Source organism: Neodiprion lecontei, chromosome 3 (assembly GCF_021901455.1).
Source record: "Neodiprion lecontei isolate iyNeoLeco1 chromosome 3, iyNeoLeco1.1, whole genome shotgun sequence".
In the NCBI taxonomy this organism is placed as follows: domain Eukaryota; kingdom Metazoa; phylum Arthropoda; class Insecta; order Hymenoptera; family Diprionidae; genus Neodiprion; species Neodiprion lecontei.
This window is the reverse complement of record NC_060262.1, coordinates 28222156-28250001: the sequence shown is the minus strand read 5'-3', so window position 1 is coordinate 28250001 and position 27846 is coordinate 28222156. Positions and strand designations below refer to the sequence as shown.

General features: G+C 36.9%; 1 protein-coding gene across 10 annotated transcripts; it reads right to left on the bottom strand.

Annotated features, from left to right (window-relative positions):
* Positions 1–402: 402 nt before the first annotated feature.
* On the bottom strand, positions 403–27545 carry LOC107223480 (E3 ubiquitin-protein ligase UBR4). 10 transcript variants are annotated; one of them, XM_046735526.1, is made up of 56 exons: positions 27404–27545; positions 27164–27261; positions 25937–26385; positions 25277–25801; positions 24920–25083; positions 24603–24837; positions 23781–23901; positions 22747–22922; positions 22492–22660; positions 22121–22344; positions 21912–22035; positions 21604–21830; positions 20908–21117; positions 20650–20834; positions 20415–20556; positions 19835–20112; positions 19419–19725; positions 18994–19151; positions 18659–18886; positions 18357–18568; positions 18009–18186; positions 17673–17882; positions 17308–17499; positions 16265–16935; positions 15934–16136; positions 15668–15827; positions 14182–15563; positions 13935–14092; positions 13503–13658; positions 13090–13122; positions 12760–12961; positions 12475–12664; positions 11966–12349; positions 11490–11842; positions 11262–11375; positions 10977–11189; positions 10228–10404; positions 9959–10133; positions 9701–9851; positions 9330–9558; positions 9031–9183; positions 8653–8946; positions 8048–8274; positions 6189–7959; positions 5905–6066; positions 5126–5750; positions 4845–5035; positions 4536–4712; positions 3974–4390; positions 3461–3856; positions 3243–3377; positions 2784–3125; positions 2242–2696; positions 1802–2126; positions 1523–1682; positions 403–775 (listed from the first exon to the last, which is right to left on the bottom strand). In XM_046735526.1, exons 1-56 carry the CDS (start codon positions 27523–27525, stop codon positions 711–713), a joined length of 15780 nt encoding a protein of 5259 aa, XP_046591482.1. In that variant the 5' UTR covers positions 27526–27545; the 3' UTR covers positions 403–710. The 10 variants fall into 10 exon arrangements, with proteins under 10 accessions (XP_046591482.1, XP_015518647.2, XP_046591485.1 ...); XM_015663161.2 differs by having other exon boundaries at positions 9031–9180; XM_046735529.1 differs by having other exon boundaries at positions 10977–11174.
* Positions 27546–27846: the final 301 nt, after the last annotated feature.

Below are 27846 nucleotides of genomic sequence, written 5' to 3'. Positions count from 1 at the left end.
ATGCATAAATCTGCAGAGATTGCTATAATTATTACTTGAAATCTAAAATTCAAATTAAGAAAAACAAGTGTGCAAAATAATCATAGCGTATATACAGTCATAGTAACTCACATAAGGTTCTTAAAAGTTTTGAATGAAAACAGTTTTAAATAGTTTGTTCATTTAAAAATTTTTTTTTCATTACTTTCAATTAGTTATCGCGAAGAATATTAAGAATTAAATTTCATTTTAATTTTTATGAAGTTAAATTTTTATTTTTATCAACTATCGGAAAGAGCATCAGAAATTTTGAAGTATACTTGAAACTTGATATGCGGCTTCTAGAAATAGTTGAAAGTTACATTGGTGTACACCAAAAGTAATTGTTTTAAAAACTTTTGATCAGAGTAAACTGAACACATATTACACGCAAATGCTTTATTACATCGAATTTTCCGAAAGCACAAATCTTTATTTTTATATCTATGCATAAATAACATTGCAATATAGAGTTAGGTACACATTATTTAAACACATCAAATAGTAACTTATTATGTAACAAACTAAAATGAAACATTTCATAGTGATAAACAAACAAGTTAGGTATTTCCTTTTCTGCAGAGACTGGTTATCTATAGTTCGTGTGTATATCTATAATTAAAAAGGTTAATCTACTTACAGAAAACTTAAATCGGTCAAAAAAGCGAAAAGTGGTGGTATGTTTGCGAAACTTAGGCTAAACTCCGCAATAAATCTGCCATATACGTCATAGGATCAGAAATCTCTCCAAGCAAACCTGTAATTAAAAAACATTAGGCATTTTGCAGAAGCCCATCTTGAAGTCAAATATATTTTTGCTTTCCCTATCATATTATTATCAAGCATCATTTTTCATACTTGGTCATATGCATCAAGTTTATTTCACCATGTAGTAAATAGCAATATACCACCTCATGTGTTAGTAATCACTACTCATGTAGTGACGTGATATGGTTACTCAAGATGAGAATTTCTGTATAGTTTAGTAAAAATATTTAGTTGCACTCATCTCGTCAGATTTAGACTTTACAGTGCTCAAGCCACGTAATTTTAGGGGAAAGCTTTATGAAAATAGGGTGTGTGTATATGTGTGTGGTTATTAGGGTTCCAATATTTTTTCATAGTACTGACCAAATCAAGCAAAATAACATACATACTAGGGTGTCCATTATTTTGGTCATTTTGGAATTTTTTCGATAATACCCCAAAAATATGTTTATATTACAGAAAAATAAAATCCCCTGTGAATATGAAAATTTTCGGATAATAGCATCAATTTGATTTTTACAGTCCATTTTAGTTTACGAAAAAAAAGGAATCAACTGGCAAAAATAGGGGGGTTTTAGGGGAAAATTGCTGTCTTGGGATACACTTTGGGGAACCCTTCAGTCTAGGAATGCTTACAGGGGGAAAAAAATAGGATACTTTCAGGGAAATAGGGGACTCACTATGTAGCCTGCAAATCTTAATTTTTATATTTCTAATAAAAAGAGACTTTACTTACCAACAATATCACAAAACTCGTCAAATGAAGCGCATGGTAACAATTCAAACCGATATGTCGTTAGAATTCGGTCAGAAGCCTTTAGCATTGCCTCATCATTATGCCTTATATACTCAGCCAAAGTTGCAGGCCATTGATCATCAGATAACACAATCACTTTCTGTGAATCAAATTTATCGTCAGTTGTACGAGTCAAATTCTCCAAAATTTGAATCCATAACGCAATGAATCAATATATTAAAATTATTTGCAAAATTAATGCAATTATTAAAAACTTACTTTGAAGAGATTTGCGTAGATCGAGTCGATAAGCCCGAAGAAAATCAAAGCACTTTTGTAGACGGTGTAATCTTTTACCGTTGTATCGGAAATAGTTTTGTTCGATGATGAGGGTGAAACATGTCGCTGATGTGCCATTACAATTAGCCTGCGTAAATGAGAAAGTCGTAGTTGTGCCCATCGCGTATGTGACAGCAAGAGAAGAGAAAGAGTGCACTGATACAGAGGACCTTCAGCTTCATAGCAACTCTCCAGCCACGCTGGACTTTGTGCAGATTCTAAGTAGCTGATTAATGTTTTTTCTTCCCTGGCGGATGACCTGGTACTGAAAACAATGATTGAACAATATAATAGCAATAAATCTGGGCCAACATCAATTGTTGAAAGTTTTACAAAAATCAAGAAATACTGTACGTTCAACACAATAATACAAAACTCACGTGTTGATTACGTAAAGAGCCATATGGAGAAGATAAGGAATTGCGTGCATATTCGACTGTGGCCCACCTCCACCAGTATCATCGTGAAAACTCTTTTCTTGAGCAAAGCGTAACAATAGTAGTTTCAAATCGTGGACAGTAGATGTATAAGATATATCTCGATGACCAGTGCATTCTAGTAGATACGTATTGTGCCTAGCTAAGCAGCTAGCAAAGGCAGACTCCGGTACTTGAGGACCCCACAGAGGCAAGAGTCCATTACATTTAGTATTTGCATTTTGCAATGCGGCACTTTCCCATTCGTCTCTTGCTCGTGCTAGTCGTACAGCAGACATATGGCAGTCTACATGCACCACATTGAAATGAGTTACTGTGGTATACCCGACTGTTTTCCGTTGCTTAGTTTCAAACTCTTCCACGTTGCAGCGTTTCGTAAACGTGTAAATACCAAGAACCTGGAACCACGCATTTGATTGTACAATCGACCTCATATAATATAGCAAAATACAAAGACATCTAATCTCAACCTTTCCAATACAAACCTTGGCAGGCTGGAACTTGTAGCCTTCTCGACAAATCACACACACGAGGCCAGTTTCATCCCCAAGATCTTCCATCTGCTGAAGAATAGTACCACTAGCGGTTACTTGACCCTTGTCATTGGTTCGCATACCCAGAGCACCTAACTGCTTCTCGCGCATCGCCATGGCCATTCGTTTCTTTTCACTACGGGTGTGCTGTCGTGCTTCCTCAATCAATTCAGCTACTCTTTCATTGGTACGCAATGCTTCTAATAAGTTTTCAGCAAGTGAACCAACATGTTCGTCAGATGAGACTTGTTCAAGTCTATGAATTATAGGAATTGTATCTTGTGATACGGCCAGCTGTGAAGAGTTAAATTCACTTCAATATTGTCGATTGTAAAGTCAGGTTGGGATACAATGTAAATGTATTGCAACATTTATCAAAGCATATTAATAACGAATACACAATACAATTACCTGTGTCGGTTCATGATCAGTTGCCAAACCAGTAAGAAAACGTAAGATGTACTTAAGGGCAGGTTTGGAGATAAATTCTTTCAATTCATCACTGTCTGTACGCAAGAGGGTTGGTTTGACACATGGAGCATGTAGCTGCAATAAAACGTTTCAACATTTGAATTCAATAATTGTTTCATAAACCGAAAAGTTATACAAGTGTTCTCATAATAACTCACTGTAATGTATTCCAGAGCATCTTTCACAATGCCCATGTTGATTATATGGTCTTTTAATGTATTTCCGATAGCGTTTCTTTCAATCCCTTGTGTAAGAATGCAGAATAGCTCCAACTTTTGCTCGTCTTCGGATGTGTGTTCGAAGTCAAACTTATAGAAATCCAGTACAGGCTTGAAATAGTCGCAAAGCAAAGCCATTTTCTCCTGATTACCATATGTGAGTGCCGCCAGCACTCGTGCCAGATGTACTAGTACATTATTACTTTGTCTGACAGCTGCTGATTGGGTACATGATAACAAAGCTTTGACATGGTCAGGTCCACCTAGAGTTCGAGAGAATGCTTCAAAGGCAGACAGAGGCTGAGATGCCGCGTTGGCTAGAATCGTCTCCATAATCTATGGAAAAAAAAGATGAAATTGGATAATTTGAAAATGTATCGAGTATTATTTTTTTTTAAATTTCTATTTATATCTGGATACAGGATTCAGATATAGAATATCGGTACTACTTACATCAAGTAGTTGTTCAGTGACTTTAGCTTGAGACTTGTCTGGCTCACTGACAACACATCTTTGAAGTACGTCTAAAAGCACCGTAACGGCACCGACCTCAGGTCTGCTGAGTACTTCTTGATTTTTCTTGACCTTTACAGATAATCTAAATAATTTCAAGAGGACCTGAAGAAGCGGCCTCGCTCGACTGACATCCCGAATGGCCGCAAGTCTATCGAGCATAACTTGGAGACCTCCACAGTCAGCTAAAATATTGGCCATTTTATAGACTTCTTCGTTATTCACTTCCTGTTCGCTGCTTGCATTCAGCGTTTCTACAAATTCTTCAGTTGCGTCACCAAGAAGTCCTCGCATACGGTAAACAACTCGCATTGCATCGCACTCACCACCCTCTAATACCCATATTTTTTTATAAACCTGAGGAGAAAAAAAAATTTCATTCTTCAGTTAGTTCACGTATGACGAGGGTACTTCAACAATAGAGATTCATTTATATTTTCTGTGTCATAAGCTTAGGGTTTGATATGTGTATATTTTGATTGTATGTATAAAGCTGACATACATCTTTTACTGGTAAATCAAGGCTGATGATCTTATTGTTCACCAAAAGTTCCATGCCATTATCATCTTCAAGCAGTGCAACAAGTTCGCAGTCTTGACAGATTTTATTCTTGACGTCTCGCATCAAGGGACCCAAGCCTGGCTCCAGACTGCTATATGGATTGCCCAACATGCGTCCCTAATAAACAATTCATATTTGAATAATACAATTGTCGTCAAGAAAACAATTCACAATCAATAATCATGTTCAATGCTTATATACATCAATTGATTTCGGATGGTTTTGATTAAGATGATGTTCATCATTTACCTGTAAAAAGTCTTCTTGCTGAGGATCTTTCTCTAGGGTTAAAAAGAACTCGCCAATATCGTTTTCTTCAGGGTATATGATTGAACACAAACGTTCAAATACAAAAACAGGTGTCCGGACATCTGAGATGCTGTATTTTTGAATAGTTTCAACACACACGGACATGAAAGCTTTTGTTTCCGCTTCTGTACCTGAAAAAAAAAAAAAACAGTAGAATCATTCGATTTACCAAGTGATTTACTGTAGTAAAACAGCAAGTAAGTAAAGTTATTTTTAAATACCAGATGTCATTTCTTCCAAGAGTTCCAATAACTTTTCTTGGGTATCGTCAATGAGCCTTGTGCGTTGAACTACAAGACGGCGCAGTGACAAATATCCATTGAGTACGGCTCCTACTAGGCGACCCTTGTACTGTTGTTTAATATTTTCTTGTTCCAGGAACGTAGCTAGGAGTTCAGTCAACATTTTCAAGGAATAGCCTTGAGCAAGATCACTGGTTAACGTGGTTTCTTCTAGATGATGCAGCTCTTCAATTTCTCGAGTAAGAAGATCGGCGAGAAGAGACATGACTCCACGTACTGCCAGAAACTGTTTCCACGGCGGTTGTCGGATCAGACTTTGATATAATGATAGAAATTCAGTGCTACTTTCACCGGCAGAGCGCAATTCTTCTAAGTAGCATGTCAGAAGAACGAGAACTTCTTTTTTACGTTCTGTTCCTTGGCAAAGACTCTCGACCATGTTGCATGCTACCTGTCGGGCTAGCCTCGAACTTGGGTTGAACAAAACTTCTTTCAACCATGCTCCATCAGCCAACTTTAAGGGTTGTATACCTCGCAGACGCATGCAGCGATAGTGCCAGCGATGACCGTATTTCTCCATCAAATATAACACACGAGCTTCTTCCTGTATATTGTAGGATGAAGAATATTTGAAAATTTTCTCAACATTTAATTAAGTTTCCTACATGATAGTTTTATAAAAAAAATGTATAGGATATCCTTAATTTCTTTCAAATAGAGTCTGCCAAGTAAAAAATATTATACAAGTATATGTCTACCTTCTTCAACGGTTTACTTGGAGGACGTTCTGGTTTCTTGGCTGGCATACGTTGAAGCCATTCAGAATATGAATGTTTTGGATCTCCGCTTAACCATTTTCCAACATCAATGCTCACCCCCTCAGGAGGTTGGACAGTTGCTAGCGAATCAATAGTCTTATCCTGTTGAACAATGAATATATTATATTTGCGAAAAACATACGAGTTCTATAGTTACTGAAATATGTTATGTGGTTGAGCATTCAGTAATGAAGTGAAACAAGAAAGGATATGTGATCACTCACTTTGTTTTTCTTTGAAATAGGTTGATCAGGCTTAATCAGACCTTGTAGAATTTTCAAGCATGGCAAAATTATGCTTTCCATGACAACCGGACTTTTTGAATCTTTGCAAGCCATCAAGAATAGCTGCATGACGCAACGCAACTTTTGCTCCCAACATGCATCTTCTTTTTGTATAAGTGCAGCTAAAAGTGCCATTTCATGTCTAACTGCTAAGGCCAAGTCGAATGCTGCGACACGACCTTTCAATGTCATTGTGATACGACCTGTCAGGAGTGTGCACAGCTCTTTAGTAGAATGCATATTATCTCTGGTTACAAGGCATAGTAACTGGCGTACTTCTTCTTGCATTTGTACGGTGCCTTTGCGCAAATTGTTTTCAACAAGCTCTTGGATCAATCCTTGTTTGCACAATACTTCTCTTGCAGCCCCATTCGTGGCTAGTGCACGTAAAAGTGTTAGACAGTGTTCTGTGGCAGCCGATGCACATCCGTAGCATCGACCCATAGGAGGGATGATTGTTTCTTCTCTGGAAGATCCACGGCTGGTAGATGCGTGACTAGAAGCCCGTGGAGTAACGGTCTGATCTCGTTGATTTCTGTCATAAGCCACCAGCTCTCTCCGACAAGCAAGAACTCTTTGAATTATTTTACTCAACTCTTCAAAGGAAGTTTTACACTCGCCACAATATCTCTGAGCAAGTAGTTGAATGGCTCGATTAACTTGAGTACTACCGGAAACCTGGACTCCATCTTCAAGACCGCGATCTAATCGGTGCTCGGAAATTTTAACCAGTAACATCTCCAATGTTGGTTTGTTTGAAATCAATGTTTTATATACTCTGTCTGCTTTTTCTAGTAGTGTATTTATTGTACCTACTGTTTTCTTACGATCATCATCGCTTTCTATAGGATCAACAGCACAACAAGGTCTACCAGTAAGTGTATAGTCAAATTTAGCATACTTGCAAAAGCCGCAGGCATGGCACAGGAATGGATCTTTCTCATCGTAATTAATCGCACGACATTTGTGGCATTGAAATACGTTTTCGCCACAGTTGGCACAAACTCCAGGATTTGCTGGAACACTTGCAGAACATCTTGGGCACTGTAGAGTCTCTGAAGAGGCTTGAATGTTTTCATAGAAATCAGCATATTCGATCATTAAATTGCAGGCAACAATTGGCAAAGGAAATTCCATTTTAATCTCAGTTTGACCTTGAGCGAGTGTGATCTTTTTAGCTTTATGCCACATGGCTGGTTTATTCTTCAATTCAACAACAGCTTGCACTGATCTGTTATTGTAGAATACGTTAATGGTCCGAACCATTTTTGTTCTTTTTAAATCACCTATTCGTAGGGTGATGCGACTAATAGTGTGGCTGCCAACCAGCTTCACGATTTGCGTTGTCGTAGTGAACTTTGAATCCACTTTGATGGACGAGAGTTTGATCGTGGCCAATGGGACCTCCGGATTATTGCACACCAGACAAGGTTCACTTTCCAGATAATATCCATCCAATTCAACAAATTGCGCTAAGTTTGCATACAAATTTGCATTTGGATGTCGCGAAAGGAGTTGATTTTGAGCATGCAAAACAGCAACCGCTTGTTCCATGTACGTATGCATCTTTTTGCCGGTATGGGGTGTTTTCAGCGAGAAGTAGCCCAATAAATCAACAAATTGTGCCGCTTTACGGCCGTAAACGGGAAGCAGTGGCCATAAACGCCATAAAAGGTCTAGTAGCGCTTCCTGATTCGCTGGGTTACAATTTCTGCAAAATATTAAATAATCGAATGTCGTTACAATATCATTATGACGTGACATAAGTTTACAGTGACTGAATTGATAATGTGACTTACTTATAAATAGCCAATACAAGCGAATGTGCTTGCCAGCGTACATTCGTGTTATTGGTTTCTAGCAGGAACGTTTGTATAAACTTAGTAAGTAGACCCGGAGAAACTTGTTGCTGTATTTGTTCAACCAAGGTAACACATTGAGTTTCTTCAAACTTGGCTTCAGTATCTGAGTCTTCCGATTTTTCACGGTCACGTCGTTCTTTAGTGTTACTTACAGTTTTAGATTCCTGAACACATTGAAAAAAGGTTTTGCACATTTTATATTGCTGTTCAATTTAACCCTGCGCAGTCGCGCTGTAAATTCACTGCTTTCTTGGTCGCACTAGGACAAAAACGTCCACGTACAGTTTTCAACGTGTTAAATTCATGAATACATTTGACTCCTTTTAGAATGTGAATCCACGATTATTTGAGTACAACAGTTATTATATTTTATACGACACATTTGTAAACTGAGCGAGAATGCTAGAAAAATTCCCAAGTGATATTTCGCTTGAGACGTAATCGTCTCAGTGCGACTGTGCATGGTTAAAAAAAAAAAACTTGACTTATGTCACAGTACTTCACTTCATTTGTTGAAAATTCAAAGGAAAAGAGAAACTTACTTTTACTTTAGCATCTTTAGACTTAGTAGACGAACATATGGCACACTGCAGTAACTGCAATACTGTTGCGCTCACCCCCTCATCTAACAATGTTGAAACTGTTAGTAAGTAAGAAAGCACAGTATTTTGTTTTAAGCAAAACCGTTGCCAGTTTCCAGTCCGGCTCGTAGCTATCTCCACGCAGCATTTTAGATGTTCTATAAGCTCTACAAGGGAGTCATAAGGCAGGGTGATAGAGTGAGGTCGAGCTTGCAACGGATCATAACCTCCTGTGTTACAGCACTGTTGCACCGACTGGAAGAACAGAAACAAGTCCATAAAGAATATTTCCAATATTCTCGAAAGATTATTATGCAATAAGAAGAAATATTTATTTACCTGTACATGAGACACCAGTGCGTGCAGGTCTCGAAGCTGTCTGTACTTGTCCTTATTACCACAAATAAAGAGTAGCAATTTCCGTACTTGACGCCGCACAAACGGAGTTTGATACGACATCATATATTCGCAAAGATAGAAGTACCAGGCCTGCTTGATAACGTAAATCGGTAAGGAGTTAAAAAAAATATTCATGGAATTAACAATATTTATAATGTATTGTATTGTATTAGGTAAAGTGAAAGTTTCAGTTGCTTTCTTGCATTCTTTAAAAAATTGCAATCATATTGGAGATCTACCTGCTCAAATGCAGGCTGAGACGTGCTACTTTCAGCATATTTGTGAACTTGATATGGAAGACGAAGAGCCATCTCAGTCAACAACTGAGGGTATGCATCAAATACATCGCTGGCATGTCCTTTTACATATTGGCGCAGGAAGAATGGAGACATGTCTGGAGGTAAAGTAGTTAGATGATCTTTCAGCAATTGTCCGCCGATCACAGTTCCAGATTCTTCAGTTGTAGTTCTGGAAGCAATATCTCTAGTCTGTATATATTGTTTAAACTAGACAACTTACCCAGAAATACTTTTCATTTCGGAAATTTTTTTTTTCTTTTATTTTTTCTAAATTAATAAAAGAAAGGAAAAGAAAAAAAAACAACACTTACGATTTCCAGTATTCGAGCAATGACTTCAACAGTGTCAAACAGTAATCAATCACTCCAGCTTTGCTTAGAATTGCTGCTGTCGTCTGAGAAACAAAGTTTGGATTTTCGATCTGAGCTTTACTGTTATATTTTGATCGCGACATTAAAACACCTGGAATATAAATTAGAAGGTTTTGAGCTTAATCATATACTAGGCAGTCAAATTCAATACAATCGGCCTTTGATTATTATTTTTTTCAAATCATAGTTTATACTCACTCAGAAGTCGCATAATCACGAGGTGAACCTCTCTCTTACTGCTGCGTTGACAAATATTGGTTGTATCAGGTTTATCCATCTCAAGTTCTTTAACAAGTGCCTTTAACAAGTTCTCAATGCAGGTTCGGTCCCTTTCGTCTTGGCCATCAAGATCGGATGTGAGCATTAATATTACCTGTGATTATCAAGTCAAAATTGTAAAACTACTCAGAATCTCAATATTATAAAAAATATATACATATGTATCCATATATATTAGGTTCACTAACCTGCATGAAAGGAATGGCCAGTACACCAGACACATTAGTAAGGTGGGGTATAAATTGAACAAGTCTGTCCAATAACAATAGGCGTATCGAATGAAGTTTGGTCGTATTTTCACCAACTACTTCATTCTCTTGCTCTGTACCATGCTCCGGTTCAGTGCCTTCTTCTTGTTCATTTGCCTAAAACATTTAATGTAAAATGATGAATTTTGACCGAATACCTATAAATTTATAGATTATGAAATTGAAGGTCCTATTGAGACTGTGAAAAAATACCTACAAATCATGCTGCTTGGATAGCAAAGCAACGAGCTCATTTTTGACTTTTTTCTTATTGCATATTTGAGTGAACCATATCCAAGTTTAGTACTCAACGGTTTTTAGATTTTTAAAATTATGAGTTATTCCCCAGATTTTGACTACTGAATAATATTGTCACATTGCCAAATGGTGATATAACAATGAAACTTGAATGCCTGTAACTTTTGTATTTTAGAGTGTTTCATGAAAAGATAAAAAATGACAATGAAAGTTACATATTATCTATCAATCTCAATGATGGAGTAGAGATAAACTTGAAGAAATGTTTATTAACTTTGAATTCAAATGTTGTGGTTCAGGGGATGAAATATTCTAACAAGTATTTTCTTCTCAACGCTAGATTTATGAATTAGAAATTAATTTCTTTGAATATTATACTAATTCACTGTAGGAACACAAACTTATACATGGCACAACAAGTAATAACTTACATTAAAAGTATTAGGAGCTCCAAGGGAACTGGTTTCGGATCGCGGAGGCTGTCCTACAGTTGGCATACTGTCTGGTGCATTTTCCCCATAAGCTGAACTACGTCCAGAAACATTGTGTTCTCCAATTATGCTGTCAACACCACTGCCACCACTGTCGCTTCCCCCACTTTCACTTCCTTTGCTGCCTCCGCTGCCACCCTGCAATAGACCAATCTGTGGTAAAATTCCGAAAATTAATTATAGACCAAAGCTATTCGATTATAATGAACATTCTTGTAATCTTACTTGTTCAGCAGGAGATGTTCTCAACGTACTACCGTCTGTAGCTGCAGTAGAACCTTCATCGTCTGATCCTCCAGCAGAAGCAGTCGTATCAGAATAGTGACCTCCTTCTGGTCCCTGAAATGGCGAAACAGTTGTAACTTCCAAGTAGAATGGGCAAAAAACCCTTCGATTTCGAGTTTAACTTATAAAGACTGTTACTCAGGATAACACAATAAAATTTTTTTTTACCTGAGCAGACCCTTGCTCTTGTGCAAGTCCCTCGGCCACCAAAGCTTGCAAGCTTTGTAAGCCAGGTTGTAGATTGGCCTGTAAACTGAGAGCAATTGCCAATTCCACCATTGTCTCGTCATCGGCATCGGGAGGGATGTCGAGTACTGGGGGAAATCCGCCCGGGCCAAGCAAGGCTTCCAATGCATTTGCAGCACGACCTGAGGGACCTCCTTGTATTTGGTTACCTTCAGCGCCTAATAATCCCATGGGTTCCACAGTTTCGACCTCAAATTGCTGTTCATTTTCTCCTGATTCTTGGGATGGTTGGGAAGAAACTGGAGCAGGTTTTTCTTCATTGTCGGTAGTTACTCCTACAGAAGCAAGCGTGAATTCCAATTTAAGCAAGACCATTGGAATTAATGGATAATACAGACAAATGCATATATTATGAATCCGAGAAAACTGAAACGATTTCAAATCATGAGACCGCTTACCTGGAGTACTGCAATGTGGTGGACTTGGTATATATACTCTTCGCCTCTTGTATCTCGGTCGCAGGACCCTGATTATTGCTTGTTTGGCACTGAAGCTGACTAGAGTGTCAGAATTCAATAGCAGTTGAATGTAGAGCTTAGCAGCCAAAGGTGTATTTGCCTCTACGTCGCATATTGTGAACGAATGTATGATCTCGACAATTGCATGAACAGTGGCTTCCGTGTGCGTTAGGCCTGGCACTACAACCGGTGCTAACGCCATATTTTTAGGATAAGTCATGTGTAAAGACCACAGAACATCCATAATTTGAACTACTATATGCTGATTAGCATTGGCATTTACGCGATTAGGTGGGCCGAGACGATCTTGTTCCAAAACCACCACTGAAAGGTAAACAATAGCATTGGCAAAAGATTTTAACCATCTGATAACTTCCTAAAGAATTTCAATTTACTAGTTAGTTTGCTCACTAACTATAAGACAGATGCTGTTCAATAAATTGACTCACAACTAGCTTCATCAAACGATTTTGGTGCATGTTGATCAGCAAATTTGGCGAGATTATAAGGTCGAGCAACGGCGATGCTTCTGACAATAAGAACAAGTCTGTAAAAGTTCTCAGCATCAATATTTCTTGGATCACCAATCTCGCGCATTGCTTTGAGCGATTCAAGCACGTGTAGTAATAATGCCTGGTCCTAAATAAAACGGTACACATAAAAGATGTTTCATGAATGAATATAGATTCTGTGTTAAAAATACATCATTACTTTTTTGCTTTGCAATTTTTTACCTTGTAGGAGTGATATGCTGTTTTGGTATTGTGTAGTGCAGCGAGCAGTGCTACAGTGTGCATTTGAACCGGAGCTGGAGTTGGTAGAGTTAAAAGATTGGTAGCCACCTCAACTGCCATTGTTCTCAATGATGAAATGGTGTCGTCGCTTGACATTAGTGTGAAGGACGATTCCAATACTTCGAGAATACTCGATACCATTCTGTAATCAAAAGTTTTTAATCGTATATTATAGCGCTATGTTGAATTAATAACACAAATCCAAAGGAGTGTATTGAATGTATTTAGAAGGCAGTGAGAAATTTCAGCCGTGTATTTTAAACTTCTTACCTCTCTATATTGACAGAATCATCCTTTGGTGGTCTGATGCACAATAATATAAATAAAAATTAAATTATGCCACACAAGCTTGTTATGCAAATAAGCAGCAAATATGAAAGATATAAATGTAACTCAACTAAGAAGACATGTACATCAGAATCATATTAATGAATCGTAAGGTTTAATACTTGTTAGATACTGCAATATCATCATTCAATTCTATCAAATTTTTATAAAATACTATCGTGACTCATAAATTAAAAAATTTGATTTACCAGTTCACATTCATTAAATATGGAATCTGGGCAGTAATTGTTAAAATGCGACATGAGAGCTAAGAAAAGTTTGGAAAAAAGAGGATAGAAAGTTAATACAAACGACAATTAATTGTGCAAAGTATCTGGATAACTTTTGCCACATACTTGTCCAATGAAGTTAGTGGTGCAGGTGAAACAACTGTATTTTCGGTTTCGTTACTTGTCGAAACACCAGTCGCAGCAATAGCAGGTGCTGATTGTCCAGAAGAGATTTCTTCTGGTTCTTCTGGCCATCCAAATGCATCTTTTGTCTTCCCGTAGCTACAGGAAACAAGACCAGATTATAGAAGTTATTATAGAATGAGGGCCTTAAATCTATGTCAAGATCATCAAACTATTTATACTAGTTGAAAATGATGAACATGAGAATAAAATTTAAGAGTCTAATATAATGGGTTTGTATGAAACTAAATGAAAACCGATATTGACATGATTTCCAGTAGTTATAGAACATTTGGGAACCATGTTTAAAGGATCGATAATATTTCTAGAGCACTGTAAGATTTTAGAATAATAATAATAATAATAAAAACTAACATTTTGATGGAATCCACCATAATGACGCCTTCAGGATCCTGAGAAGGACCGAATGTAATGGTTAACTTTTTATCAGCTTGCAAACTTTCTTCCCTGGCAAGTGGAATATCAAACCATCGACTTCGAGTTAACGTTGTTCGTACACTTCGTCCAAAGACCTGTTGAGATATGAATACTTCTGGTAAGTATTTCATAGTCACATAATGCAAATAATTTCAAGCATTGCAATGATTATATGGAACTTTACCTCAACGTATAACGGAGCTCTTTGGACATCTTGATTTCCAAGTAGAACTCTTACACCAGTCATAACCAAGGTTGCATCGCTATTGGTACATTCAACATTGAAGCCCATGGCCTTTGTTGAAACAACATACATACCAGTAGTGTTTAATCGATGCTTTATTTGAGCTACATTGTATATCTGAAGCAGATCGTTCCCGCCAAATTCAACGTCATTCATCGCCTGGCAATGTTCAAAGAAATCAATCGGAAATGAAACTGAACTCGAGGGCTTTCCAGTTTTGGTGGACTTCTTCTTTCTGGTTGGTTTCATGGAAGTCATGGTGCTAATTGGTTGAACGCTGGATGACATCCAGAATCCGGTTTGCTCCATAGCCGCCATATAGATTCTGAGGCTACCATCTTCGCAAAGTAGGATTAAAGTAGTTCTATGCTCGGCATTTGAGCTTGGGTGTCTTATGGCAACCATATCCATAATCTTAGCTTTGGCTGGTATAACTTTTATTTCCTGTATCATCACAGTTTCAGGCTTGATCATTAGAATTACTGGATTGTTGCTAGTTTGCAAGACGGAACACACAATTCCAGGATGGTTAGCAACTTCGCTCCACTGATATAACGGCTGCGGCTGATTGTTGTTTGATTTGTTCCCATTTGATTTGTTGTTAGCTAAATTGATCATGAATACAACGGTAATATCCGAATCCATGTATTTCAATGGTGCTATAAAGCTTTTGCCTGACGAGTAACTGAAGAACAACAATTGCAAGGCGTGTGAATAATATATGGAAACACCCCCACCACCGACTTGGCCGTTGATTTCTTTGATTTCGGAATGGTAAACTTCGAGTGTATTCGTAACATAGAATGGTCCATGTCTGGCAGAACTTTCTTCATCCATGGCTTGGCTATAAATGTAACCAGCTGACGACATTAAAAGTAGATGAAATATGTCATTTTCTGTGTGTATAAAGGTGCAATCTCTTATTTTTCCAGTTGGCACAAGGAAATAATACTGCGGACTTAGCGCATCTTTTCCAAGGTCATAAATCTTCACAAAGTCAGCTGTAACCAAGGCTAGCTGAGTTTGTGAACCAGGAAGCCATATTGCTCTAATGATGAAATTTCCAGTTTCGAGTTGTGGATGTAATACTAAATGATCGGATACTGTTCCAGAACTGTTGAATGTCAGAACGTGACAATCTTTAAGACCACAAACAGCCAAGAAATCTTCGTTCCACTGGTTGCCGGTCACTGACAAAACAGTAAAAGGTATGGGTGCTGATGCAAGTCTAGTCAATGTCAGTTTCCTTTTAGACGAATCAGCTTGTTTTAATAAAGCACTCAACTGAAGCACTGTGATTTTCCCTTTCTCGTGTGAGACTGCTGCAAAATTTAGATTTTATTCATTACCATAAGGCGAAAATTAAAACTAACCTCTAGGATTATCAACTAGTGAAAATAAAATATCTAAATGTTAGATCGTGTACCTAGATGCTGCCTCTTTCCGTGTGGGGATGATAAACAGCACATAGCAACACGCCGAATTAAATGTGCTGATAGTAATTGCCTTATAGTTTGACCCTGCTCACCGCCGTAATTCATCCTAACATTTTCAAATGCTCCCTCTTGAGATCCCAATGTTGGGAGCTGTTTTATATGGAGCAAAAAAGAAAAAGAATATGGGTGTACTCATGTATTATACACTCATAGGATGCTAATTAATTTTGCAATTACACATATAAAATATACGCACCATGAGCTGATCAGTATGTTCGAATTTCTTGTCGAGAGTGTGTAGTTGTCTAAGAGCCAATTGAGCTCTAGCGTGGCAGCCAACTGCAGAATTTTTTTGACAAGAGGCATCAACTGCTGATACTAGAGTTCGTGTGAGCTCTACCAGTGAAGAAACCAATCCGCTGTTCGATAGTTGTGAGAGCACCCAATCCTTGCTACCCTCTGTTTGATAAATTATACAGAAGTAATAATCCATATCATAATCTTTTATGAGTCTACTGTCCTATCAAATTATATGGAATGCTCATTGACATCACATTCTAATAATGTACAATGGTTATAAATCTTACCAAGTTGATTTGCAAGAGCAAGAAGTTTTTGCTTGTCACGTTCACTTCGTTCATGTCTATCGTGAGGTTGATCAGGACTGGAACCTCGACGTCTCAAGCTACTTGGAGGAAGCGTATTACTCTCAGTAGAAGTTCCAGTATTATTGTAAATGTCAGTGTTAGTGACTTGATGTTCAGAACTTTGAGGGCTACGTTTAATCAAAGCTTGACAGGACCCGTCAGCTTTTGCCCCACAGTCACAAAAGAAATTTCCATACTTGGCATAAGTAATGTCATGACCTCTGTGGCAGACACGGGCACACACTGTACATACACCAACTCCATCCACCATGTTACATGTGTGACAGTGATACCAATGTTGATTCATAAACTCCTTCTGCGTTATAGTGAACGTGCAGAGTTTATTACAAAGACTATCCTCATCAGAGTCCTCGCCTGCACTATCATCGTCGTCATGGGTAATTTCGTCCACCCAATCACTATCGGTAATATCATTTAGCGACGTTACACCATCCCAAGGTGGACTTGTTGCTCGATCTTGACCCTGCACCGATTGAGGACAAATTGCTCCGACTATGTCTGCGACATAGTTTAACACGCAACATCCAGCCTCTACATAGGGTACTGGTTTATCAAAAGTTTGTGGATCTTTTGTCGTCAGCTGCTGTTTACTGTAAATAAGAAATATTTGTTCCATCATTTCAAACACTTTTTGTCCGTGCTTTCAACAAAATATTGATTGAAACACCAATTGATTACAAACAACTTTAACTGTCAAGGAATGAAAACTCATAAGTAAAGTATTCAAGTTGACACTTCATATCATTTGGAAAATAGTAAATTGTTTCTAATACCTTCTAGAATGTACTTCCTATCCATTAATTGAGTTTCATAAATAAAAATTTTTAATTATCAACAGCTTTCTTTAAGGGAGTGTGCGAGAAAAAAAAAATCATACAGATTTTATCTTTCCAACATTTCAACATTCATTTTAGTCAAAATTAACGAAGTGTATCTTTAAATTTTTAAGTAATTTAACTTACCACAGTTCAATCCATTCAGTAGCAGCGCTAAATAACAAGATGTGTCCTTTGTGAGATCCTGCGTCTGCTAAGGTAGACATTACGCGCATCAATTCTGGAAATCCAATACCTTCAATCGCTGGCGACAAAATGTGATATCCCAGTGGGATTAAAGCTTGCAAAATGGTTACAGAGACATTATCACTGACACTGCTGAAAATGTAGAAATGTGATGTACTATTCTTATCTCATTGTACAAAGATATGTGTGCTTATACATCTTCTGTGTAAACTGCTAATTCTGTATAGAGCAATTAATAATAATTGGTACAATAAAAATTTGACATGAAATGATAGTTTACTCCAAGTAAATTTATAATTACGAACCTATTTTCTTTTACTATGTAATTGGTAAGAGCTTGCAGTAGCTGACTATTTTCATGCATTATATGTTGGTCGTCGGTGGAACTGGAAGATTGAGTATTGTTTGTAGATGCAACTTGTGCTACTGTCCATTGACTCTGTTCATTATTAGGAGCATTATTAGCTTCATCAGTTTTTTGAGTATCCTCGGCATTAGCACTGACCGCTACCAATCTAAAAATATGTTAAATGATATAGTGATATTAGAAAATCATGCATAAATAACGAGGTGTAGCATTCGCAATTGGAAGTCTAAATGTTATTTCCTCTGAAGAAGAGGGATATTTAAAATAAACTCACGCAGTTGCAGTAATTATAGTGGGCGTTTGCACGTTAGTGGATGATGCACTAGGTGAAACACTTGTTGCTCCTAATATAACGTGACGCAGCCATGCCTGTAGTTTTTCACTTTCAACATTGGCTAGATTTGACACCGAACTGCATAAACGCTCCAAAGAACTGTCACTTGATTTTTCAGCTAAAATCACATCAATATATTTTAACTTAAATAAATGTTCCCCTTGAAAGTGTGAAACCCTAAATTTTTCTTTTTTTTCTTTACAAAGTGTAAGACTATAAGTCTCTGTAATTTAAGATGCTTAAACAAATTTCTGATCGAAATCCAACCAAGTGAACAAATGTTATTACCTGTTTTGAAAAGTTTGACGAAGAAGTGAAGAACATCAGTACTGAATTGCTGTGAGGCTTGGGGCGAGGAAACAGATAACAAAACCGAAACCAGAGTAGTGTTTGTGTTTGGAGTGAAAAATGTATCTAATGCTTTACATCCAACTGGCTTATCCAAGAGTTGCTCCCAGTATTTGATACACTGTTTCAAGATTTTTTCATCAATGGAAACACTAAAATGAAAAATTTATTCAATTATCATCTGAAAATGATCATCTGTATACATTTACACAGTATACAAAAGGGTGCATAAAATTTCTTACTTGATGACATCTTGTGTGCTGCTAGTATATTCGACGATCAAATTATAGGTATGATTCAGTACAAACAGATGTTCACGCAGCTGTCTAGCTTCATTTTCACAGTCACCGATAAGTCTACCCAATGTTTGGGATGCTGCTTCCTGGAGGTATTCAGTACGCACATCCATTGTCAGAGATATCAGAATGTCCATAGCCCGAGACCGAATTTCTGACGACTCTGGAGTTTTCCTATGAAAATAAATTGTAATTGACGTCTTTTGCTTAATAGTTTCAACAAAAGTAAGCGCCCGTTAACAGAACTTAGCATTGATTGAGTGCTATAAATTTCAACTTACATAATGTATTCTCTGATGAAAGTGACTAGTGCAAGAAGTAAATTTTTCAGCGAAGGATTGATAGAGAAAGTGCTATATTCTGATAGTGAACCAATATGATGATTCACTGTTGCCAGAATATAACTTTCCGCTGGTATAATATCATTTGCATAGGTATTCTGCAATAACAAATGAAATTTGCTAGGTAAGATACAGCCACAAATGTTTTTTATAGATTAAGCTTTACAAGTTTTGAAAAATTTCCGTCTTACAAATTCTGAAACCTATAATTTCTATACGACGCAATAAACTTTAGTCTCGTTAACTACCAAACGAATAAGACTTGTTGATTTTTTCAGTAGATGAAAAATTATAATCTAACCATCCATATTTGTAATACTTTTAATACGTTGATAGTAGTGTTTAGGAATTGAAGTTTTAATTACCCATGGTACGTCTGGCACACTTATAGCTTTCCATTTATCTAGCACAGTTCGAACACTGTTTGGTAACAAAGATACCAATGAAGGTTCCATAGCCCAACTACCGCCAGCAATACAAATAATTCCATCCAAGACTAAATAGTCTGAAAGTGTATATTTGCCAGCTGGTTCGGAAGCTTCGTGTATCTGATAAAGAAGACTAGATCTACAAGAAGCCAAAATAGCCTCTGTCAATGATAGAATGTGAGGCAATATGTCCACGACCATTTTGTTGATATTAGATGTAATAGATTCCGGTGTCTGAGGGCTTCTGTAAAAATTGTAAAATTCGTAATGAAATAGAAAGTGTTTGGCAAATTAAAATAGCATTAAAAAAAAATATTCGAAATAATAAATTTGAGTATATACTAAGCACTTACTTGGAGGCCTCAATATTGTCAGATGGACTTTTAGAAACGCTCTCATCCATGAGAACTTGTAGTTTTCCAATTACTGCAGCCAGAATATAAAGCGAGCTAAGCTTTGGTAGAGATGCTCTTGACATTATTTTATCAGTTGGATTTATTTCGGGTTTTAACGTGTTAATGCAACTTTTTGCCAGAGTGACATCATATTTTAATGAATTAACTGTAGATGAAACGGTCTTTAATAGGTTTTCAGCGTATTGGGTATACATGCCTTGTTTTACCAAACAATCCTGTTGAGAAAGAAATATTTATATAGAATTCCACAGAAATAAGGCTCTGCACAGGCCAAAAAAAATGTGTAAAATTTAAACACAGTACTGCCACTTTAAATTAACATTCACTGGATTTTGTTAGCAGATGTTGCAAAACGATTCGCTTTAGTGAAACAAAAATGAAATTTCTTTAATAAATATCTATTTTTCCAAACAAGTGTTGTCACATAAAGACAAATTGCATCGAGTTGGCATTCATGTCAACCAGATAATGCGATGAGAAAATTTTAAGACTTTACCAGTTATTTATAACAACTCACCTTCATCCATCCAGTAAATGTTTTATATGCAGCTCTAGGTCCCCAAACCAGAGAATGCAGGAGCATTGGACTTGCTGGAATCTCTTCACCTAAGGCAAGTTTGTCCATATATGGTGTTGAAGGTGGCAACATTAGAAGCAACCTATAGTATCAAATATAGACAAATTCATTATCATATTATGTCTAATTGTTTACAATAATAACTATTATTTCGGCTGTATTTCAGTCAACATACCTCCAGCAGATTGAAAAGCAGTACTGTGTCGCACACAATCCTGTAAAAGTCATTCTATCCTGATTTTCAGATGCTGGTTTCTGAAGCATGCTTGTTTGATTGATCACATTCAAGATGTCAATCAAGGCGTCAACAAGAAGTGGATACTTTAATTTATCTGGGGTTCCAAGCACAAAATTGCAAGCCTGTCAAATGAAAGATTGCATGTAACAAGTACCAAACAAAAAATCATGAACTTCGAGTATAGGTAGCACTTACCAATCCATCGAGTTTTGGTGTATCTTGATTATTGAAATCTGCTGCCGTAAGGTTGTAAAAGCGAGGCTTCATCGCAAATTCATCTTGCGGGCCAAATTTGCGATAGTTATCTTCAATTTCCTTCCAAGGCGTATATATCCTGGATGCTTGTTTGTTTCCTTCCTTAGCATCTGAGACTAAGCTCGTTGCCGAGAATAAGTTCCATTGAACCTGACAGGTATAAAATCAAATTTGAATTTAAAGTTTACTAATATTCAAGCAAATGTAATATCGCATGAATCAAAGGAAGATGATTCTAAAAAAAAAAAAATAAAACACATACTGCCCAGTCATGACTCGGTCAAGCCGATTTATTGCATTTATGTTTACCTATGGAAATGTACGAGGTGATTACTACCACACAGTTGGCACTTTCAACCTGGTGGCCCTGTTATCTCGCTAAGTTTTAGTAAACTCAGATTGTTCTAGCATCTGACAAGTTAATGTTAATCACCAGAAAGAATTAGAAAATTATAAGAGAGTGACTGCGAGTAAAGAGAAAAACGGAAAAAGTGAAAGTGATAAAGATAGATTAACATCGGTTGGCACTTGCAAGCCAAAAAAGCTCAACTGTCAGATGCAGCAATGTGTATGGCATTTCCTCAATATCTGAGAATAATATTAAACTGAAACAATGTCCATAGTTTCACTGTTTACCTGTTCAAGTAGTGTTGGCGGAGCGTCATAAAGATGTTTCATCATGTATTCAAGTAAAAGCAGTAACCGAGATAAATGTAACAATTGCGAGTCCTTCATGGGAATTTTGACCGCTTCGCTACATCGGACAGCTCCACTTCCAGTCACCAGTAGCACGGATTTTTTTTGCATCAGGTTCAATGAGTGAAACAAAAAGAGTACAAGCTGAGCGTGCTCTACGTTTAAATCTAAAAAAAATACGTAAAAATTTAAAAATTATTGGAGCAGAAAAACGTAGCAAAAACAGACAACCAAAGATGCTATCTCACCCTCATTCTCAGTCTCAAATGTAGCTGGGGGATTGCAAACATTTTCAACCATGGTCGTAACCAGTCTGTGCCAAATGCTTATACAGGCAGCTTCCTTCTCAGACTGTGGCTTCAACAATAAAATCTGACGAGAATAGTGGTAGTGATTAATAGACACAACTTAGGCGATCACCATGTTATGATTCGATCTAAAAACAATGAATAAATACCTGTGCCAAAACACTCAAGGTTCTGGGATAAACTTGCAGTGGCCAGGATGGCGTGGAATTCTCAGTCGACCAAGGACTAACGCCTAAGTGATGAAGCAAAGTATTCTGCAGTGCTTCGCTGAGAGTATTCCGGGCTAGTAAATTATGAGTGTAGCGGCTAAGGGCTTGCGAAAACTCAGAATACATTGCGCCTAAAGTAGCTCCATAGAAGACTGATATAGTTCCTGTAATAATTACATATTTAAAATTACATAATTAGTGGATTATTTTCACGTCAAGTAACTCAGAGCAAATTTGAGATTTTCAATTTGCTACTACTAGCGTAAACTATGCTCTGTGCCTGAAAGTTGAGGTAAACAAAATTTTAATACCTGTTTCGGTTCTAGCAGTTTCATGGTCCAAGTCTCTAATGATTGCTGCAAGGATAACCATTTGCTGTTCCACTAAGCCGTGCACAACATATTCCCGAATGTACAGACTCCGACTGCCAATGAGGTGTTGGTTCATGAATTGAAAAATTTGTGTTGCCAAAGATATGTACTGCAATAACGGAATAAGAATATGTGAAAATGTATTCAGTAAATCATGCACATTGTTTTAAGTTCTGCAGGTACACATAAACATACTCCGTGAGGCTCTCGATTGTCAGGCACAATTGCAGTTGTAGTTCTCTCAGTGTTCGTCTCATTATTCGGTTCTTTGGTTGTACTTGTAGGTGAACCATCGGACGGCGCAAAAGTTTCCTCAAACCAGAGTCCCAGGATAGGTTCGCTGTCCTCCTCTACCGACATAACAGTTTGTTCTACGTGGTGAACATACACCATAGCGTTAGTAAGTGGACAGACAGGACAAGAGTTGAGATTACTGATTAGAAATGATAGCACGGAAAAACTTGCAAGATATATTTTTGGTGAATCAATTTAATAGCCAAGCTTGTATGATTCCAGACTTTACCATGTTTCACTTTACAATAACTTGCAAAGTTTACAGATAAGATAGTGCGAAATTTTTTTCTGAAATAATTCGATTTCGTGATTAAATCGTGAAAACGTACATTCATGAAACAATAGGCCGTTAATTGGTAGTTCTATTTCTTTATGGTATACCACACTTTGAAAATAGCAGCAACGAATTGGCAAAATAGGTTTAAAAAGTACAAATCATGAGGTTTCATTTACTCAAAAATGAAAGTTAAGGTCAACTCTGGCAATGAGATAAATTCTCTTGATAAAATGAATCTCGTATATCATACTTTCACATTCAAACTGTAAATTGCCAACTGTTAATAACAATTATTATTATAATTGTATATTATATTATATTAAAAATAGTTTTAAAAAATGATTATTATAATTGTATATTATGATAATAATGTACAATTATAATTATCTTTTTTTTAAATTATTTTCAAGTATACTTATTTTTTACAAATTATTTGAAACAATTCTGATCAAGATGGACATCTTGTTAAATGATAAAACACTATAAAAGCGTATATTAACTGTGAATCAGTTATAATTAAATGGTATTTTTTAAGCACATTCTATTCATCACGTTGATTTTAAAAAATCGTCCAGTGGGGAATGTGGAGTACAGAGAATTATATGCAACTAACATTGCATACAGTCTGCATACAGTCAATTGAGTGTGCATACATTACCTTCATCAGTTGAGCTTTCATCTGAACAACTCAAAAGATCTTCATAATAAGTAGTGGAATCAGATTGACTCAAGGTATCACCTTCAAATGGATGTTTTTGAACTCTTTTGAGAGTGCATGCCTGTAAAAATAATTTGTCGATATTTTTTTCTATTAGGATAATTATATTTCAGCGAGCATTTACGGCCTTCGTACTTGAAAATGGATATCTTAAAACGCTATGATAATAGAACAATAATAAACCAGTTAGTCAGCTTGAGACTAAAAAAAATAAACTATATTGATTCGAGTATAAGACAACCCTGCATATAAGGCGACCTCCAATTCTGGGATAGTATTTAAGTGTTTTTCTTAGTTACCCACATATAAGATGAATTCATGTATAAGACGAGCACGATTTTGGTGGGTGCTGTCAACGAAAAAAAACCTCCGCTTATATTCTGAACAATACAGTAATTCTCATGTATGAATGCCAGTTTGAACAACAGAATCTTGTACTTGCTGTTGACTTTTATTTGAAAGCAGTACTAGTAAGCAAATGACACATTTAAAATGGAAGACCTCCCGTTTTGGGTGTGCAAAGTATGTTCAAGTTCAATTGCAAAAAAAATATACATGCACATACCTTACAGTTGAATACTGAATAATCTGTACAATTGTATTTCAAATTATTATACAATGTTTAGGAAAAATTAAGAAATTAGTACAGGGTTTTGAAGAGAAATATTTTACTAGAACACAGTGTAAATAGTATATCAGTAAAATATTTACAGAAAAAGTTACACTGCAAATTATCTGAGATTAGTCAAAGCTAAACCTCACCTTTCTGTAACTGATGGTAGCCAAGTAAAAGAGAAGATGATTCAGTGGTGCCGCTTGCAAGAAAGTAACAGCTCTTTGCAAGGCTGTAGCAACAGCTAAAATGTCCAATGGTGCAGGTTCAGGAGTTGGGGGACGGTCCGGTCCTGCTTCCACTGAGACATCCTCTAATAGTGCGCTCATTAAAGTGAGAGCATGAGAGGCAAGAGCCACAGAAAGAACACCGAATCCTTGTTGTCTAGGAAAACAAGATTTCATTTTCCACTTCATTTGAAGAAAACATGCATGTTTGATACAATATTTTGATATAACAAACTTACACTTTCATTAAGTTTATACGACCAGTTCCGTCTCTTGATTTGCTCGGTGATTTGCCCTTTTCGTCTTTTCCTTTATCAGCCGTGCTCAAACTGCTTACAGAAAGCTGGGCTTGCAAACCTGCTACTAGTAACCAAACCCCAATCAGGAGATGATTTTGTAATATCTGAAACAGGTATGGAAATTAAGCAAGTATTCCATCAAAAAGAAGATACATGACAGTGTAGTCATTCACAATAAACTTTCCATGGTACATTGGAAATAATCTAATCTTCTATCCATTTCGACCTTCTTCACAAATTATTTCAAAGTAATTATTTCATTAAGACGATGCAAAATTTGCATTGAAATTATCTTACATGTCCACCAGCACGTGTGCTGTATTTAATAACATTAGAAACGATCCCGAAAATTTCTAAGCTCTTTTCAACAACTGTAATAGCCAGCGCGTCATATTCTTCTTCTGTGCTCTTTCCACTTTGACTTCCTTGCTGATTTGCTGAAGTATTAGTGCTGCATTTCGGAGATACTGCATTCGTTATCCCAACAATACTTGATGCCGTGGCATTAGCAATTGAGCAATACAAACAGGACATTGTCAGTAATGACAATTTCTCAAGTTTGGCTGATGTTAATGGCTCAAGAACGGGCAGCGATACTAGACTATGCACGATATTGATATCGTTTACAACTGCGTGTAAACTGTGCCGTATTGTATGGGCCTCAGAATGATTGGACGGAAGACAAAATCCTTTTCTGTTTAGGTAAGTTTGATACTTCCGTGTGTATCGAGATAAGTATGGAAGATTTGTACACATATCCAGCAGTGTGTCTCCTGCACCCATGCTCTGAAGAGTGCTAATGTTGTTGGATATGAATAGCATCTAAAAATAAAGAATTACATCATACATTTATGTATCAAGTTATGATACAAACGTCAAAAAACCATTGTAAAACAATAATTTACATGCAACTTTCTATTGCAGAATCTCAATTAGCAAATAAATTTTTAAACTGACCTTGGCATCTGCATTAATGTCATTGCTAACTGACTCTGAATTAATTTTATTTGCCGTATTCGACGTTGCCTCGCTTGCAATATTTACACTAGGTACAAAATCCTGGAGGGGTGTAGTCAGCTGTTCAAGAATACTGCTCGAGAGATCACTACGAGCTCGTTTCGACTCTTTGATTGGTTGAGGTGAACTTTCTTTTTCTCCAGTCGAAGGTGATGTTTTAATGTGTGAGGGCAATTTTGCATTTTTCATGATAGCGATAAGTGTAATTTCCTCTGTTTTGGTCAATAGGGACTGTCCCATGCATAGTGCACGGATAGGAAGGAGCAACTGCTTTGTAACTAGGATGGTCGGTGCCCCATCTGCAAGCTGTGACTGAGGCAATCTCCCGATCAAGTAGGTAAGCAGCACTCTGCATGCTTGCCAAACTGTAGGAATTTGACTCTTCGACACTGTAAAATAAGAAAATTGATGTCAGAGTGTGTTCTAAGGGGTATGAGTCAAGAAAAAAAAAGTACACAGGAACATAAAGTTATACAGTGTATTTGAGCAGCATTTAGAAAAAATATCTTTAGCATTAGCAAGCTTTTGGAATCGAAAAAGCTCCGATTTTTCTGAGTATCATTATGAAAATGCGATTCAATAGTATTGTCAAAAACCATTGCATTAGCTAATTTCCTGCTGTTTCTTGTTGCGTACTCTGAAACTAGGCATACCACATTATCGTTGGTTATGAAACATAAAATTTCTTGAGATTGTAGTTCGTAATATTAATGTGACGGTGGAATTTCATGAATCATCCTTATTTGCTACTTGAGAATAGTGTGCAATGCAGTAAACAATATATAGCAGCGTAAATAAAATAGAGCAGACTTATTTTTCAACTGCAAAATTTCTCAAGTAATTCCAGAATAGCAATGTAATAATTATTTTCAATTCTTTGTTAGAATAACGTTACAAATATCAACTTTGGAGAAATCGTCAACATTTTCCAACTTATCAGACGCGTATTGACCATGTTATTAACGAGTGGTATTTCAGGCTATCATCATTTGAAAAAGCGAACTAATACAAGATGCAAGCTTAAGTGAGGGTGGGAACTATTCGTGCAGCTATACATTTTTCCTGTATGCGACGAGCAATCGTGCATGTAGATGTATGTGTGTGCAAGACATTTGGCTAGACAGATATTTGCAGGTATTAATATGCTAGGCGACTGGTAAAACTCACATGTACTAGCGCTTCCGGCGATATAATCAGCAGCCAGCGCTGCAAAGGACGTATAGAAGGCATCGTACTGTTCATCGTGCGTTGAAAATTCAGCATCACTGCGAAATAATAGAAAATTTTTGATCAATAAAAATACGCTCGATACGGCAAGTATCCATTTTCGTGCTGTCACTTGGTTGATCAGTCAGACGGCAGATACGTCGTTATTACTAACCTGACTATGAAAACTATTTTACTCACCTTTTGATTATCGCTTTGACAAGCTCAATGATCTCGTTTTTATTGAATGATCCATAAGATGCGGCTAAAATAGGCTTTATTATTGAGGCCCACTCGACCACACCACCACTCTTCGCAGCCATTTTGAAAATGAGTGATAATATACCATCGAACGTACGATAACTTCACGATTCATTCGAAAGGCCATCCGTGGCTATTTTCCGTTCTCTAGATTCCTAGCTCTGGTTCTCTGGTTGTTAGTTCGCTGTAGTGACCGCAACTTGTCGCTGGCGCTGACCATGGTGAGAATCTTGACAAAATTTGAACTTGTTTTGAATAGGACTGATTTCGGAAGTACGTTTTTATCCTATAGGCGTATTGTTTGCATCGCCACGTACGTGTGACGGATTTAACGACTTCTTCTTCGTGTATGAAAAACAATTAACCTCGATAAAATAGATAAC

What these genes read in the sequence shown, in the direction of transcription:
- LOC107223480 (XM_046735526.1), bottom strand. Translation starts at nt 27,525, where the DNA reads ATGGCTGCGAAGAGTGGTGGTGTGGTCGAGTGGGCCTCAATAATAAAG. An exon ending in TGCTTTTCAATCTGCTGGAG is followed by an intron (nt 20,557 to 20,649) that starts GTATGTTGACTG and finishes TTGATACTATAG; the next exon opens with GTTGCTTCTAATGTTGCCAC. An exon ending in GACAATATTGAGGCCTCCAA is followed by an intron (nt 19,726 to 19,834) that starts GTAAGTGCTTAG and finishes CAATTTTTACAG; the next exon opens with AAGCCCTCAGACACCGGAAT.